This window comes from Aphelocoma coerulescens, chromosome 4 (assembly GCF_041296385.1).
Source record: "Aphelocoma coerulescens isolate FSJ_1873_10779 chromosome 4, UR_Acoe_1.0, whole genome shotgun sequence".
Taxonomy (NCBI): domain Eukaryota; kingdom Metazoa; phylum Chordata; class Aves; order Passeriformes; family Corvidae; genus Aphelocoma; species Aphelocoma coerulescens.
The window spans coordinates 55,933,775-55,952,263 of record NC_091017.1 but is presented as its reverse complement, the minus strand read 5'-3'; the positions used below and the strand labels follow the sequence as shown (position 1 = coordinate 55,952,263).

At 41.7% G+C, this 18,489-nt stretch overlaps 1 protein-coding gene across 2 annotated transcripts in view; it reads right to left on the bottom strand.

Annotated features, from left to right (window-relative positions):
• Positions 1 to 7,755: 7,755 nt before the first annotated feature.
• PDS5A (PDS5 cohesin associated factor A) overlaps positions 7,756 to 18,489 on the bottom strand; it is an 80,239-nt gene continuing 69,505 nt past the window's right edge. Inside the window, exons 30-33 of one of the 2 annotated variants that reach the window (XM_069014244.1) lie at positions 14,690 to 14,829; positions 13,554 to 13,659; positions 10,732 to 11,084; positions 7,756 to 8,956 (exon numbers count right to left, since the gene is read on the bottom strand). In XM_069014244.1, coding sequence (XP_068870345.1) covers positions 8,953 to 8,956; positions 10,732 to 11,084; positions 13,554 to 13,659; positions 14,690 to 14,829 — 603 coding nt within the window. In that variant the 3' untranslated portion in view covers positions 7,756 to 8,952. The other variant, XM_069014246.1, reaches the window with a different exon arrangement.

Below are 18,489 nucleotides of genomic sequence, written 5' to 3'. Positions count from 1 at the left end.
GTGGCTGCTTTGTGTTGAAATACATGAATTCTTTAGGTGGGTTTATGACAGCCTGGTATAAAATAAAGGGTAATAAGCTGGGCTGGTGAGGAAAATATGGTGGGGGGAAGAGGGGAGGTGGGAGAGAACCTGTTTTGTGCTGATGATACCTGAGCCACCAGACCCCTTTAGCACTCCAAGTCCTCTGTGTACAGCTGCCTTTGCTTGCAAGTGGTGCGGGGCATGGGCTTGTGGGCCCCTGCTCCTGCAGGGTGGGGAGAGGGACAGTGCCCTGGTCTCTTTCCTTTGTCTTTCCTGAAACCTCTTCTCAAAACTGGCAGTTTAAAAACATGATGATGGTGAATAGTCAAAGCTCCTGCTGACCCTGAGAGGTTTGGGAAGTTCCTGCAGCTGAGCCACATTGCTGTATCAGGGCAAAGCCTGCTATCCCCATTTTTGTACATTTACCTGCTGCCCAGGTTCAGAGGTGGGTGGGATGGTGTCTTTCTTGAAGGAGGAACCTTTTGCTGGTTACAGCCCCAAAAAATAGGAGCCAGTTACACACCAAGATGGATTTTGGTTCAAAAGCAGACCTACAACTGGCTGGTCCCATTTCACACTGCAGTCATAACAAAGAGCAGGCACTGGAAATGGCATCACAGCTTTAAATTTCCCTCAACACAAGGCTGGAGAACAAACACCAAACACAAAGTTGGTCCCGGGTGTTTCTGGAAGTGGTGGCCATCACATCTTCACCTTGCTGCAAGAAGCTGTTGGATGTGAAGCAGTTTATCTGCGTAGAGGGTGGCTTAAAGGATCCAAAGCTGTCAGTGCAAATGGAAAGAAAGCACTTGGTGTTTATGACTTTTACTGTTAAAGAGGCAACATCCAGAAATGAATCCTGCATATGAACTTTGTATAGGTGAATGACCTGCTGGGATGGGGGCATGTTCTCACTCTTTGCTTTGGCATATGTGTTGCCCACTATAGCTTATTCCACATTCAAAAGTGCTGGGATAAACTGTCTCCAGGCCATAGTTATCAGGAGAGGGAAATGTTGGGAAGAAAACATGTATAAACAAAGTAGTTACCAAAATTCACTGGGTCAGACAATGCTGAGGTGGAGGAAAAAAAAAAAACCAAAGCACAAACCAAACCCCCAAAATTTCTTAAAAACTAAGGGAGAGTCATTCTTTGTATTTATTGTTCGTGTGCCATTCTTTTCACCTGTGAATGGTTCTTATCTGTGAGGAATTCAGGAAGGGGAAGTGCAGAGTCCTGAACCTGGGGAGATAAAACCCAGGCACCAATACAGGCTGGGACAACTGGAAAGCAGCTTGGCAGAAAAGGACCTGGGGGTTTGGGATTTGGACCAAGCTGAACGTGAGCCACCAACCTGTGCTCATGGCAAAGGCAGCAAAGTGTATCCTGGGCTGCATGAGGCAGTGTCAGCAGCAGGCTGAGGGAGGTGATCCTGCCTCTCTGCACAGCCCTGGGGAGGCCATATCCAGTGGGAAGCCACGTCCTGCTCTGCTGAGATGGGCTGGAGGGAGCCAGCTGTCCACATAAGAGACTGTGAACTCAGGGGGCCTGGATCTGTTCGATGTGACTGCAAAAGAAGCAAATACACAAAGGGGCCACATCCTGCAAGTGTGAAATGAAAAAGCCCTCTTAATAGCAAAAATGTTAAAAAACCCCACCATCAACCCACAAGAAGAACAACCCATGTTTTGGCTTAAAGGTATGTTTTGGAAAGAAAGCAGCTCAATGATGCAGAATCAAACGAAATTCTGTTATCATTTTGGCCAACTGCTTTGGGCAGCTTCCAAAACCACTCTCATGAAACAATGTGTGCAAGGGAAATGCTTAGAGCAGGAACCCCGCCCTGCTCCCTGGCCAAAGGCAGTGAGTACCCCCCTGGCACGTGATGCAGCTCCCATGAGGCAGCAGGAGGGGGCTTGGGCACAGCAGGGTAAGTGGGCTTCTGGAGGAGAAACACATTACCATTTCAAGGCTGAAGAGTGACCAAATGAAAAATAGACTTGAGCTCTTGAGGTCTGAGGAAGATGGCAGATCTGTCCTAGTACATTTAAACAGAAGGCCCCTATGCCTCTGACTGCAGCTCTGGGGGTAGAGGTGCCCTCAAAAATGGCCAAACAGCATCTAATACACGGTGGTTATGTGGGAAAATGTTGTGTTGGTCAGACACAACATTCTTGGAGAAAGTGTGTAAGGAGATGGAGGAAGGCAGTGGGGAAGAAGTGGTGCCACAGCACTGGCAGTGCCCATCCCCCTGTCCGCAGGCACAAAAAAAGTTCCAAGCAGCAGAAGCCTACAGCCAGCCGGGGGGGTGATGAGTCAAGGGAGTGGATGCAGTGCTGGGTGTTTGGCTGTGACCAGTCACCTACAAGGGATGTGATCTCACATTGGTATTAATTGGTTGGGAGTAAGTTTGGCCTGAAATAGGAAAATTTTTCTATTTCCAGTCATTTCTCTAGGGCTGTACCTCTGGCTCTATTTGTTTACACTCTCCCATTCAGGTATTTATACACATTGACACTGAAGGATGATCTTACCAGGAAGGTACCTGAAACTTGGAGAGCCAGAGATACAACCACATCTACCTCATGGCCAACACATCAGGACTGCTGTGAATGCCACCATGATCTTCTGTGTGCAGTCTGTGGGGGTCTGGTGTTTCCTAAACCTGTGGAAGCTACAAAGGATTAAAAATACACCCTGTTTCTGCATGAGGGGATGCTGGATCTTCTGTCATGTCTTGTAATAGTCCAGATGACGAGAAAACTTCCCTAAAGCATTGGAGATTTGGCCACTTAGTATACTTTGACAGACTGAGGCAGCTCCAGAGGTGACTGTGGCTCTCACACAGCTAAGTCTGGCAACACATAGGTAACATGAGCCAGAACCTGCATGGCAAGTGCACTGTGAGTAACAACCCTCCTGACAAAGGGAGTGGTAACAGCAGGAACCAGATGCTGACTGAGGGAGGATGGAGGATAGCAGTGCTGAACATGGGGTCCTTGTGGGAAAACCAGACCTTAGAAGCTCGTTACTAAAGCAGAGCCTGATAAACTGCGATGTGCAGGCCCCCCACAAGCCTCAGAAATTAATCAAGGCAGAGTCTGCTTTCTTCCCAAATCCTTTTATGCTCAAAGCTAAGCTTATGTAAGATTCAAGTGAGAAGGTAATGCAGAAGACACAATGTGCAGGCATGGATGGATACAGCAAAGAGGGCTTTGAAGAATAGCTGGGAACCAATGTACTGCAAGACTGAGAAAAGGTGACTGGAAAGGGCACTAAGGAAAGGCACCAAGCTACTCTGTCATGCTCACACAGCAGGTGTGCAGAGCAGCTTCCTTGTCCATGCCCAAGCCTGAATCCTGTCCTGTCCTACCAGCATGAGGAAGGATGAACAGTGCTTGCTGCACCACCATCCAGAATAATTTATCCAGGTTACAGATTACTCTCTCCTTTCCTGGGAACACTCAGGGATGGAAGCAGGTGATGGCTTGAATTATGTCGGCAGTGACAGTCTCTCGTAATTTCACAGGAAGTGGAAAAGAGCTTACGTGTGGGCAGCAAGGAGCAGTGAGCTGCACAGGGGACCCTGCATGTGCTCTGGAGACAGCTCCTGAGAGGAGACCAATGGACAGAGGTCTGAGCCAGCATAAACCCAGCTTGTCTCTGATTTGGGGACAGTACTTGGGGCACACAGTGACTTCCCACTTGCTTTATAGCCATTGGACCCAACACCAAAGGAACAGCCATAATCACCTTCTATCTCTTGCTTCAAGAGCTCCTTGGGGCATCAGAGTCAACACATCAATTTCTGCTTCCAGGGCAATGAGAGAATTAAATGCTTGAACCAAGGAGCAGAACATGTATTTCTTGTTCTGGAGCATGCCCAACCTGCAGCATTATAATTTGAGCTCTTGCAGCTGGTAGGGCTGTAGGAGGATGCTCAGTATTCCAGAGCTATTTGGTCGAGCTTTTGCCTGAGCTGGCACATTGCTGAGACTACACGGCTGCCAGCATGACCTAAGTGAGTTACAAATTAGCTTGGATAACCTGTGCTCCCAGTGAAAAGCAGGTGTCTCCTGCTGGCTGTCCCTCCTCACCAAGTAACACAAGACTCAACTGCACCACCCACTTGCATTGCCCATGGATGTCTTGGCTCTGCTGACCATGGATAGAGCTGCACAGTTGGTGATGAATCCCCCAGGTTCGAAGCTGAATGGCTCCTTAGTAATTTCTTGCCAAAGCTGAAGAGGTCACCACAAGCCTGAGTTCCTCTTGTTGGCTCACAACACCCAGCCACTGCAGGCCCACAGTCCTGATAAAAGTGTCAGGGTCAGGACTTTCCCTAGGCAGAGAGAAGTGGCTCTGGTGCAGGTTGGAAACGTCTTTCCATCGGATAACAGGAGGATTTGTTCCAATGGTATGACGACTGCCCTTTGCCTGACATGGCACCAGGGCTCTGAGGAACACGCTCCCAGCATCTCCCAGCACATGTGATGCTGATGAGTTCGGCTGCAGAGCTGCTCCTAGCACTCACCGCAGTACATGGGGCTATGCCTTCAGCTCTTTCGGCCTGAGCGAGCAGGAGGTCTGAACTGCAACAAGCCTTTGGCTGTGGTCCCACTAGTCTCTTTACAAGCAGGTGCACATGCCAGAAACTTGCTCATCTCCTTTCAGACTGCAAAAAATAGTGCTGGGAAGTTCCCTGGAGTCAGAGATGTTCCTATTCTGAATCTGAAGTATACTAGGGCATGATTTGTGGAAGTAGTCATCCTGTGGGTCACCACACTGACTTGGTGCTAAGGAATCTCTAATGGGAGCAACTGGGTCATTTGCCCCCTTTGCTTTCTCATTTAGAAATAAGAAATAAAAGGACATCCTGGATCCACTCTCCTGACTCAGGCTGTGCAGCTAGGAAGGGACAGGTTATCAGCAACCACTTCCAAGTTCTGCTCCTGAGGAAGTCCGGTCTTGTTTTCTGCCTTCGAGGAACTGAGGCAAATCAATCCACAGAATGTCTGGATTAAAATCTCTTAAGGAATGGAAGCTACTGTTGGTCTTTGAAGTTTAAGAGTATTTTACAGTATTATTTGAGTTTCCTTCTGGCCATCTGAATATGCAGGGTACTCATCAGCCGATGATCCCTTCCTGTCAGAAATTCAAGAAGAGAAAGGCTTCAAGGGACACAAAAAGTGCTGCTGTACAGAAGGACTTTGCTCCCTGCTTTTTAACACCTTGCTGCTCCCTGTGCAAATCTGTTCCTGCACTGAGATACAATGCCATGGGCTGAAATCAGACACTCTGTGACTAATGCTTGGTTATCAGCTCTGTGCACCTGCAGCCAGGCTTCTTTAGTTTGGGCTATTTCCCTGAGCACCAATTTGAGATTTGATTTCCAGGCACAAACAGAACTATTACTGCTGATAAAGACAATAACAACGCACACATGCAAGAGAACTAGAATCTGCATGGATGATTTTTTTAAGAAGCAAGTTTCCTATGTATTGTAAATGTTTGGTGATCCTGCATCTTTCTTCATCTTTAGAGGAAACAGTTCAGCTGTGACAGTCCCACCAGTTAACTTGACACTCAATAACCAGTCTGATGCTGCACTTGGTCCAACAACGTGAGCTAAGTATCTAACAACTAGAAGTACATTTTAAGTTAACTTTTTTTTAGCACTACTAAAATTTACAGGGCTTGTCAGCATGTGCAGAAAAGGTTTGTAATGCATATTATTTCTCTTGTTTAAGATTGCTCTAGACAACATTATTTCATCCAAAAGAACTATTCAAATTTAGTTTTGTTGAGTGGTAGAGGTTTAATTTAGAACATTATAAAGTATGTTCTCAGAACAGCTTTCCTGTCTTACTGTGATGAAAACCATGCAATCCAGGCATTGGAAGACAGAAAGAAACAGAAATAAATGTATGTCTGCTAAGAAACACAGCCAAACTTTTATGAAGATGGGAACTTAAAAGATGGTAAGAACTTTGCTCTAACTATGTAACTAAATGTGAAACCTCAGCGCCTTTAAATCCTACACTGGTAAAAAGCCATTAAAGACTGTGTTTTATTGGGCTTCCTATTATTCTTAATCACACATTAAAAAGTGAAGAACTCCGAGCATCAGTTTCCTTATTATAATGGGAGAATCCCCACTCATGTACAATATTTGAAAACTGATATATGGCCAAGTACACACACATCCCCTACCACCCTCCATTTTCTTCGAAATACTTTGCCTTCAATTCCAGAGTTTTATACTCGTTACTCTTTAATAGATCTTATTTTTAAGGCCTCAGCAGCACTGGTAATGCATAAATTATGTCTGTGTTAAAACGGTGGCTGTGATTTGTGTCCTGGTTCTCCAGGCTGCCTTCTGTGTGTGGTCAGCACTCAGGGCCCCTGGGTGCAGCTCTGACACCAAGGTGCCCACCCACCACTGAGGCAGCTTGTGACAGCACCACAGCTGCCCCGAGGGCTTGAACGGGAACAGTGTGGGCAGGCAGGGAAATTCTGAGTGCAGCCTTGTCTGGGGCAAGTTCTGAAAAGTCAGTGGGGGCCACCGCTAGACCCCTCTGATAACTCTTGTATGCTGCGTTTTGGCTCAGCCAATTATGCCCAGCGTAATTTGCTCCATGAATGTACCAATTGACTCTACTGATAATCAACATATGAAAGTAACTCAAATGTCCACATGAAAAAAAAAAACAGAAAAAGAAACTCAACATAATCCCATCTGAAGAAAGACAATTGAAAACCATGCCCTGAGCTGGCACTGAACCTCCAGAAACCCCGTCTAACCTAAACTATTCTGTGATGATTCCTTGAGTAATTTGACATTGTAATTAATTAAAAACTGACCAAAAGAGGTAAAAAGGAAAAAAATCCAATAATTATCCACTTCAAAAAAAGCAAAGCTTTTGGAAACAAATCTGAATTGCTTGCAAGATTTGTCAAGTTCAGATTTCAGATCACTGTTAAAGGCACACCACTAGGTACCAGAACTCATTTCTAAAAGCAAGTATCTTTTTCAGGTAGCACTAAAACACTTTAAAATTAGTTTAAACCAAAATACTCTAACTTTTGTGAGAGGGAAGTATTTGACCAGAGCACCAAAAAGAAACCATAAATCCACCATAAATCCACCTTGTGAAATTATTTCAGTTTTAGAAATCAAACCCCTGATAGATGCGTAATTAAATGATTTTAAAAACTCCCAGTCTCCCTCTGTCAAAAGCATTTCAAATCCTTCAGGTCAAAGCACTGCAGGTTGCTTTAGAAGGGGAGCTGCACAGACTGCTTTATGCACAGAAGAAAAATAACATCAGCTGTACACTTGCTAAGAGAGACTTAACTCATGTTTAAGAGCACACAACCGCACCCTACCCATTTCAGGAGCACAAGCAATCCTTAACTAATGCCACCAGTATCCAGCTCTTCTATATGAATCAAGGGATTTCAAAATTTGCAGAAGAGAAATAGGGAACTGAGGCAGTGGGAAACAAAGCAAACTCTTCACTGTCACTCTGCAGACCAACCCAACCCCCTTCACAAGATAAAGCACTGTAACTTTACCAAAAAAACTTAACTTTTAAACTACGTTACTGTCTGCATTACAACTCCTTCGCTCTGTACAATACTTCTGTGAACGTCCAAGCCCATATACAGATATAGCAATTAGTATTCTGTGAAAGAAAGAAAAAAAAAAAAATCAAAAAAAGGACCACCACATGACACCTAGAAGCGTTTATTTTATGCAACAAACTTAAATATGATCATGTGTACATAAAAGTGTACACTGTATCTATGCTGAACAATGCCAGGAAACATAATATTGATGCAACAATCTTCTAAAATAAACATTAAAAAATGAGCCTGGACAGGAAGACAAAATGCAAAACAGACTTACTTCCAATCAGCACAATGCTTAAAATTGAGAGCAATCCTAAACATTTCCAACTTTCCTTACAAAGCTGCCAAAGTCCAACTATTTTTAAAAACTGATTTTTTTTTCTTTACATCAATAATAAAAATCTGGTGACAAACATTATAAAATCAAATGCTGGACTGTCTTTACTCCTTTAAAATTTAGAATATTCCAACAGAACCGCAGGAGTAAAAACACTTAAAAGTGATATATGTTTTTATAAAACAAACATCAATATGTACATTTATTGCAAATTATATTAAACTAAAATGGAGGGAAAATTAAAAAATGAAATGTCTACTTGCAAATTAATAATAATTTTAAGTGATTACTTTCCCACTCTGATAAAAATCAGAAAGCAACATTTATAAAATTGCCACCACATGACTTTTCATAGCAGGGAACTGAAATCTGTACATCTTATTTTTGCAGAAAAGTAGGCAGGCAGAAAGAATTATACATAAAACAGTCTCCAAAAGTAAAGCAAAAAAATTTTTTTGTGTTTTTTTTTTTCCTCTAGTCTTGTTTAAAATCCATTCAGTAGACTTCTACCTTTTCTGTGAAACATGGGAATACCTGGCTCTAGGATCATGAATTTTCAATGTCAGTGTAAGGACCTTCTCTGACTTTCTTTAAAAAAAAATGCAGCATGAAAGTTAATGGTGTAAATACACTTTTAAACTCCAGAATGCAGGAACTGGAACCAAGTGTTAAGCAATTTGCTTAATTATTGACTTTTCATAAAAAAAGTCTCTGGGGAAATAAGTACAGATGCTTTTAGCCTCTTTCTCAAGAGTTTCTGCTTTACATTTCCATTGAGAAGGATTAATTTCATGTGAAAGGGAAGCATAGTTTTCCTTCTGGTTTCAGAGCTGAAAGCTGTGTGTTTTGAAGTAATTTCAGTTCCTGTACAGGAAATTTCTGAATCCTAGTTTTTGCAGAAGCTTGGAGCATGCCTTTATTTGGCCATCATTTCCTCCCTTTTCGAGCAAGTTTTCTTTTTACCTTTATGGGGGGAGAAAAGGAAATGAAAGTTAATCATAAGGACATGGAAATTCCAAGTGATTCTGAATCAAAATCCTATCAAATATTCCTTACATTTCAGCTTTTACACTCTTTATACTGTGATTTTTCCAACTCCATCTCATATCTTCTCAACAATTACATAATTAATTGAATACAACTGAATTTCCTTACTGTATAGCACAACTTCCTGAAAAACTTGAAAGTAACACAACTTGAATTGTGCATTTCATAATTCCATAACTGAGTAATGTTTTTTCAGCATAAATATAAACAGTTATCCCCTGCTTTCACTGGAATCAGAGATTAAGAACAGTAACTTGATCTAGTTCACTGTAATTACTCAGGTTTATAAAAACAGCCCATTTTACTTTAGAATAGGCATTACTTCAAATATTTTCCAAGTACTTACAGTAACTTGTACATGTCTACTTAGAAGCAAAAAACCTATCAGACACAGTGTTTTTTACACACAAATTTCTTTGATTCCTTACTGTATAAACTACAATAAAGAAGTAAAAAAAAGAATTGTCCTATATAAGATGCCTGCTACACCTGAAGGAAGCCTCCCTCTGCTATCTCTGTATCCTCAGTATCTTCCTGGCTGCTCCCACAGGCCTTAAAAAGATCCATTGCATTCTGAGAGTATTCTGAACTTGAGTCTATCTCCAACAGTGAATCTCCATCACTTCCAAGCACCTGGCTTCTGAAAAACGTTAACAATGTTTTGGTATTTTGTCCAAGAAACACTGAGATATTACATATTTTAAAGATACTATCTGATACAGTAGCTTATTAAAGGATATGGATAGTGCAATTTGTTCTGAAGACTTAAACAAGCATTGCAAAGCAGTACACAAATATTACACTCTTAACAGACAGAACATTTTACTGGTGTATAAACCTTGCTCTGAGAAGAAAAGGTAACTATTTTTGTTCAAAGTTCTTTGCAAGATCTTCAGCTTACAAATCTCCAGAAAAAACTATCCCAATGATTCTTTCTTCCTTTAGATTAATTCGTGATTCCTTAGAGCACACTGGTCTGCAGACCTTATTGCTCTACCACTTTGGACACTTTTGCATTAATTAAGTACCAGTTCCAGCAAAACAGACCTCTCGTGTTTATGCACATTATGAATTGCTTATATTGCAAACCAAGTCAACACGTTTAAACACTAAAGTAGCCCGGATTATCATCCAAAAGCTGTTCTGTAGTTTACGAAGTTCCAAATGTTATTTTTCAGTTAAAATAGATTACAGTACTGCTAATATTAAAACAAACACAGACCCAAAGTAACAGAAAACAGTCAGAATTACAATTTTTCCTCTTAATTAAAGATAGTCAGTTTTCAAGCCTTTGCTATCAGTGAAGTGAAGCACAGCAGAGAACCCAAATGCCTGTGTGCCTGGGATTAATGGATGCACTGAAACACCCTCAACTCTTAGCTCTTTTACACAGCAATGCCAGGAAGGAAAATGAAGATGCAACAGACATAAAGTAACATTTGGCGAAAACAGATAAAGTTTATCCTGTTCTGACCAAACAAATTCATTTCTCCAACACCAGCTGCCCAGGTATTCACTTTGAAAAATAGAACTCAATGCAACATATGGTGGACCATGGCATCCACTGTGGTTTAGTTGTGCCCCTAACTATGCTAGATCTGTTGTAATTGCAAATTCAGGGTCTGACTTTAGACAGGAAAGGACCACTGCCCTCCCCCCCCATATTTTATTATTTATTTATTTATTTTTACCTCTGTAGATCAATTTGTCTCTGTGCTGCTGCTGGCTTTTTTGCTGTGTCTTGCTGTTTTGCTGCTTTGGCATTACCTGCCTCTAAACTCCCTGGACTTTCTTGATTGGCTGCTGCCCTCTTCCTTCCCCTGACAGGTGGTTTATTTGTTTCCTCGTTTTTTGCAGTGGTACCCTGAGGTTCCGGTTTGGTTGGTCGCCCTCTTCTGGTTTTTGCTGCCAGCGATGGGCCTGTTTCTTCTACACTTTTTTCTTCTGTTTTTTGATGAATATTCTCAGTTCCAGATGCTGTTGCTGTTCTTTTTTTCCCACGTTCAGTGCTATTTCCTTGTGTAGTTTGATCAGAATTAATCTCCTAGAAAATAAAAATCATGAATGTGAAGAAAAAAAGATTCTCAAAGGCAAACTCAAAACGGTTACCTTCCTTCAAGAGAAATACAAGTTTTTAAAACTCTAAGTATTGTTACGAAAACACATCACGTGGTCTTAAACCTAGTAATAAGTTTTACTAAATGGGATTTTGGACCTTATCCTTGCAAAAATATTTTCTACATTGTGTGTAATGTTAATATCTGCACCCAATGTATCTTTTAGTTGTGTGGGACAGAGATTACAGTAAGACTAATTATTTCAGCTCCTCCCATGATGGTTTTTCTGGACAAGCTCCTTTTACTGTCTCTTTGTCAAATGACAGGAGAGGAGCAGAAGAACTATTCCTATACAGCAATATTTACTATTTACTTCCATACATGCAAATCTTGAGACCAACATTCAGTGAAGGTGCTGTTTATCAAAGTCATAAGTGCCAGTAAAGAAAAACCCAAGGCTTGTAGGGAATAAAGAAGTAAGACCACACCAAAGATGAAACTTGCTGGTTTTTTTAATTCTTTGTCATGTCTAAATAGGTATGGCCTACATGCATGTTTTTCTCAATACACTGAACAAGGTAAAGAAGTGATTAAATATCATGAAGAGGTGTCTGTATATGTGAAACAGAAAGGGTCAGCAATGTACTTCTCTACACAGAGCAGTACTCATATGGAATCAAAGAGGAAGCAATTGGATGCTAAGCCTTCATTTGATCACTGACTTCCAAAGCAGCTGGGAGAAGGGGTAGAGAAAAGGATACTGAAGAAGCATGGCTGGGACGACTTAGTAATTTCAAACAAATCAATGTCACTATACTAAGTGCTGTATCTGAACCAGGGACTTATTTTGTTAAATACTCTACTACTATTTCTTATGTGTTCAAATGAGTCAGGCAATCTCTGTAATCTTTACTACTGTTCTAGCAGCTTCACAGCAGACACACGTGCTATTCATATGAACTTTACAGATAGCCACTCTGAAATTTCAACTTCAAGAACCTAGAAAGCATTTTTTTAAAATTTACTTTTTATGTGCTTTGCCTAACTTTTCTATGTCACAATACAAATACAAAATACCTGCTTATTACTCTGATTTCATCTAATAAAAAGAGATTAAGCAGATATTTAACTTCTTAAAAATCATACAGCCTAAACCATCTACGTATCCCTACATTATTACAAAAATCTGTTTTGAATCACAGAATCATCTAGGTTGGCAGTGATCTTTGAAAATCATTCTGTCAAATCTTCTGTTGGCAGTAGGGCCTCAGTGGTTATCCAGGGCCTTGAAAAGTCAAGCCATGAACAGTGCTATTCCACCACTTTGCTGGACAGCCTGCTCCAGTGTTTAAATTTCTTCACAATGTAGATTTTTCTTTTTTTAGTATTTTTTCCTGCTTGCATCCAAACAGAATTTCCCCTGAAGCAACTTCTCCCACTAGCCTTTTTTCCTTCCAGCAAGCAGCCTTGAGAATACTTCCTTCCATCCATCTTTTCCATAAATACCTTTTAGATACTGAAAGACTGAATGATCCTCTCCAAGGCTTCTCTTCTCTAAGCTGAACAAACCCAGCACTTCAAACCTTTCTTCACACAACAACTTCTCCACACCTTTATCGTCTTGGTGCCTCCTGCAAGGCTCTCTCCAGTTTTTCAGTATCTGAATGAAACTGGGGAGGACACAGTATTCCAGGCATAGCCTAATGAATGCCAAATAGGCTGGAATAACCACATCCCTCAATCTGCTGACTACTCAGGACACAGCTTGCTGCCCTCACTGCTGCCAAGACGCACAGCCAGCTCATGCTCTGTTGGTTGTTCACTGGGGATGGTCCCACAGGTCCTTCCCAGCCGGGCAGAGCCCAGTGTGCTGTACAGCTGTTTGAGTTTAATCTATCCCATGGGCAGGACTCAACTGTGTTAAAATTCATGCCATTGTATGTTTTGTAAGTTAAAAAATCATTATGATTTACACATGGTGTTCTCTCTTTAATGAAAGAGGGGAGAACCATAAAATGTATTTTTAATAGTTTAATTAAGATTTTAGTTGTGACAAAAATCAAAAAATTAGATGTTTATTTCATGCTATAGGACCACTTGACATTTTCTTGGCAGTAACTTCCATTAAAGCTATTACAGGCGTGAACTTCCACTCTAAATCCCAGCCTCACTGTTACTTATTTTAGAAAATGTGGAATAAAGGTGGGAGTAACCTTGGAATTTTAAAAAAGAAGGAGGAAGGCCATTCAAATGAGCTCTATAAATTACTCTGGATAAAATAAACAGCAGTTTTGAAATTAAAGGGTCTTCTGTTAGGCTAGGGAGCTGACAGAACTATATGAAATGAAACTGGATGTTACCATTTCCTCAGAGACCACCCGCAGCGATGTGGACTGAAAAAAGGCCCAATGCCAAGTTTATTATAGACATACAGTCCATAAAATCCCTGGACATACCTTGTTTTTCACAGGTTCTGTCTTTGCTGGTGTGACTGAAATAATCCTCACAGGATTTTCATCATTTTCACTGACTCCGGTTTCTGATATATCTGAACTTTGTTCCCTGGGAGCATCATGGAAGACATAATATAACAAAAATATACAGAAAAGAAGAAAAATGTTTGGAATTATTGGGGGGGGGGGGGAAGGAAGGCGGGGGGGAATCAACACAATAGGCTAAATTAGTTTTAAAACATTTGAATTTGGCAGAGTCCACACTTCTATTTTCTTTCCCAGAACTGGGAAAGGTCTGAAAGGAATTGGCTGGTCATTGAGCCAAATCCCTTATCACAGACATATCACCATATAATGCCTTTTGCAAACTTAAGACGAGAGCTGTAAAATAGGCTGTGTTCTTTTTCCAGACAGAACGAGCCAATACTGGAAAATGTGGTGAAGAATAATAAACACCAATAATGACCAATCTTCATAGTTTTAAAAACCAAGTAACAAAAAAAAAAAAGCCAAGATTATTACAACTTGTATCATGCACACTTACAGAACAAATTCTCAACAGTTATACTTTCTTTTGGCCTTATGAAATTTTGCAACTAGAGTTAACTTTCTCTGCTTTCTTTAACCCTTTATTTTAGTCACATAATCAATTCCAAACCACATTAAACAATACTAAAATCTGAAAGTGTAAACTGTTTCTCCAGATTTACAACAAATTTTAAAACTCTGGATCCATGTACAAATAATGCTTGCTAGAAGAATCACTGAATATTATAATTATATGGTGCACCTTTCCACTGAGACCCTGGCCTGCTTCAACAAGCTTTTTTTATCATTCTTAATCTTATGTAGATCAGAATATTACATCTACATCAAAAAAGTTTCTTGTTTCCAATCAGGATTAATCCTAATTTATACATCCTAATATACATCAAAACAACAACTGCACAAACTGAACCAAAAAGCAAGTATGGAGATTTTACCTATTGAGAACTACTACATTTTTTAAAACCAGACAAAATAAGGACACTCCTCAAACACATAAGCACACAGCCTAAATCATCTCCTGTCCTAAAACTTGCAAGCACAGTGGAGACATGAAGTAAAGAGCTGATGAAAGGTATTTTGAACTGCCGTACCTTGATCTGTTTCCTGCAGAAGAGCTCAACTCAGAGTTTACACTGCTTCCAGTCTCTGATCCTGTAGTTCTAATATATGGTCTCCTTCCAGTTGCAGATAATGGTTTGTTTACTGTACCTAATACACCGGTTGGTTTTGGCTAGAAAAAAATGTTTACATCTTAAAAAATGCAAACTTCAGATACATAATTTTACAAATATTTTCTTCAGTATTTTAAAATACTTTTTCTGGATTAACAGTCTTGATCACAATGCCATCAGTTTAGAGCAACAAACCTTATCTTTACTTAAAAAACACTGTTTAATCCTTTTACTTCTTGTCGTTTAAGAGCACTTCATCAACTGCCCTTCTCTCTCTCTCTCTCATGCTTTGAAGGCACACTAGCTGGAGAAGTCTCAACAAAAGCCAAAACGTTAGGCAATATTAGTTGAGAGCCTCTGGGTAAGGATGAATGGGAAAGCAAATAAAGCAGATATTGTTGTGGGAGTCTACTACTGACTGCCCAGCCAGGACACTACCAGCAATGAATAATTCTACAAGACATTACAGGATCTTTCTGGATCAACTGCCCTTGGCCTTATGGACAACTTTGGCCCTGTATATGGGGACAGCAGACTTTAGGTGCTGTAATACTTTTGGATGCTCTGGGAATCTACTTTTGAAAGTACTGCAATCTATGAACGCTGGTCACTTTTTACGAACCATCTCTTAAAAGCACAGGAGCAGGCAATCACAAAGAATAAGATGTCATGCAAGTGAGACAGAAGTCCAGCCTGGCTGAGCTGGGATCTTCTTCTGGAACTTAAGCAGAAAAGGAAAGTATACAGTATTTGGAAGCAACAACAGACAACATGGCAGGGCTACAGGAATGGTGTTCACCACTGTAGGGAGAAAATTCATGTGGCCGAAGCTTGATTAGAGTTCAAGTTGGTCAGCACTATAAAGGTCACAAAAAGGGCTTTTTAAGATACGTCAAAAGCAAAAGGAGGATCAGAGATAACACTGGGCCGTTACTTGATGAGGCTGGTCACCTCACAAACAGGAGGCGACAAAGCAGAAATATTTAACCCCATCTTTTTCTCTGTCTTCAACCCCAGTGATGGGCCCTGGGACCCCCAGAGCCCTGTGTTAGAACACTATGTCTGGGGGGAATGATAACCCCATTTTCCTCAGCTGCTCCTCATAAGACTTGTCCTCCAGACCCGTCACTCATTTAGTTTTCCTTCTTTGGACATGCAGTAAACTCAGCTACTCAGTAAACTGAGCAAACAAATTATTATATTAAAAGAATAATATGTTTAAGTAAATGCTGTGCAGAATAGCACTAGGATGATGCAGTCACTGAACATTTGTCCAGTAACAAGCCACTTCTACAGAGATTTTTGCTTTTTTTGCTAGCCAATATTTTCCAGCATCTGTAATATCTTTCTCCTGCCTGCTCCATCATAGCTTCCACACATGGGAATTATTTTTTCTTCTTGAGAATGTCTTAATTTGTTAACTTGGCGTCTAAGGAAATGTAAAATTACATGAAAAATATGACGTGCCAGCTACGAAAACTTCCTTGACTGCTCTCCAGTGACAAAATAAAAAACTTCCTGTTGCCTACTCAGCCTGAGCACATAGGTCAAGTCATCAGCCACAGCAAGATCTAAAATGTTGTAACTATCAGAGAACCCCGAAGAGATATGTTTACTTCTAAACTACCTTTCAGCATATAACTATATAAATATAATTTAAAAATATGTAATAAATATATAAATATAACAGTTCATTTAAAACTCAATCTGGCCACTGCAATGGAAGATAATAAAAAGTATTTTTACGAATACACTGACAACAAATGGAGGGCCAAGGAAAACCTCAATGCTTTACTGGACATGGAGGGGAACACTGTAACCAAGGACAAGGAAAAAGCTGAAAGACTTAATGCCTTCCTTTGTCTCTTCTTTAACAGAAAGGTCAGTTATATTCAGGCTACCCAGCCCCTGAACTCATAGACAGGGACATGGAGCAGAACAGATCTGCTGCAATCCCAGAGGAAGTAGTAAGTGGCCTGATAAGCCACTCAGACACTCACAAGTCTATGGGGCTGGATGGGATCCCCCTGAGGGTGCTGAGGGGGGCTGGTGGAAGAGCTCACGAAGCCACTCCATCATTTTCCTGGTTAACTGCAGAGGTCCCAGATGACTGGAGGTTGGCCACTGCAATGCCAATCTACAAGAAGGCCAGAAGGAGAATCTGGGAGATCTACAGGGCTGTCAGCCTGACCTTGGTGGCCAGGAAGGTTATGGCTAATCTGTTGGTTATATTGAGTGAGGTCACATGGCATGTACAGGACAACCAGGGGATAAGGCCCAAACAGCATGGATTTACGAAAGATGGGTCCTTGACCAACCTGATCTCCTTTTATGACCAGATGACCCACCTAGTGGATGAGGGAAAGGCTGTGGATGTAGCCTACCCGGACTTGACTGAAGTTTTTAATATTGTCTCCAAAGCATCCTCTTGGAGAAGCTTGCAGCACATGATTTGCACTCTTCACTGGGTTAAGAAGTGGCTGGGTGGTCAGGCCCAGACAGTGGTGGTGAAGGGTGCCACATCCAGCAGTGGCTGGGCACCATTGGTGTTCCCAAGGGAGCAGTGTTAGGGCCAGTCCTGTTTAGTATCTCTACTGATGATCTAGAGGAGGGGATTCAGTGCACCCTCAGTCCATTCATAGATGATACCAAGTGGGTGGCAGTACTGTCTGCTGGAGGGCAGAAGGCTCTGCAGAGGGATCTGGACAGGACAGACTGATGGGCCAAGGCCAGTGCTATGAGGTTCAACAAGGCCCACTGCCAGGTCCTGCACTTGGGTCACAACAACCCCAGGCAGAGCTACAGACTGGGGCAGAGTGGCTGGAAAGCTGCTCAGCAGAAAGGGACCTGGGGGTGCTGGTGAACAGCTGCTGAACATGAGCCAGCTGTGCCCAGGTGGCCAAGAAGGCCAATGGCACCTGGCCTGTGTCAGCAATAGTATGGCCAGCAGGACCAGGGCAGTGACTGTCTCTCTCTACTCAGCACTGGCGAGGCCACACCTTGAATTCTGTTTCTGATTCTGGGTCCCTCACTGCAAGGGACATTGAGGTGCTGGAGTGAGTCCAGAGAAGGGCAACAGAGCTGGGGAAAGGTCTGCAGCAAAAGTCTTATGAAGAGGAGCTGAGGGAGCTGGGGGTGTTTAAAATTCTCTACAACTGCCTGAATGGAGGTTGTAGCCAGTTGGGGATTGGCCTCTTCTCCCAGGCTGCCAAAGACAGGAAAGAGGAAATGGCCTCAAGCTGTGCCAGGGAAGGTTCAGGCTGAAAATCAGGAAGAATGTCTTCACTGGAAGGACTGTTAGGCATTGGAATAGACTGGCCAGGGACATGGTGGAGTCACCATCACTGGAAGTATTCAAGAAATACTCAACATGGCATTTAGTGCTGTGGTTAGTTGCTATGGTGGTATTTGGTCAATGGCTGGAATCGTTGATGTTGGAGGTCTTTTCCAACCTTAATGATTCTGTGATATTTCCTACTGTTTGTTGTATTGAACCTAACTCTGCATTACATTTTGGGAAGCCTCTCCCAGAGGTGCTTTGCTTTGCAAATACAGGATGTTAGAATCATAGAGTATCTCCAGTTGGAAGGGACTCCCTGAAATAGAATGAGATGTTCAAAAGAGCATAGACATTTGCAGCTGAATTTAACAGCATTACCAGCAATATTAAAAATGTTACAACTGAAAATTTAAGATCTCCAATGCTAGTGTTATCACAA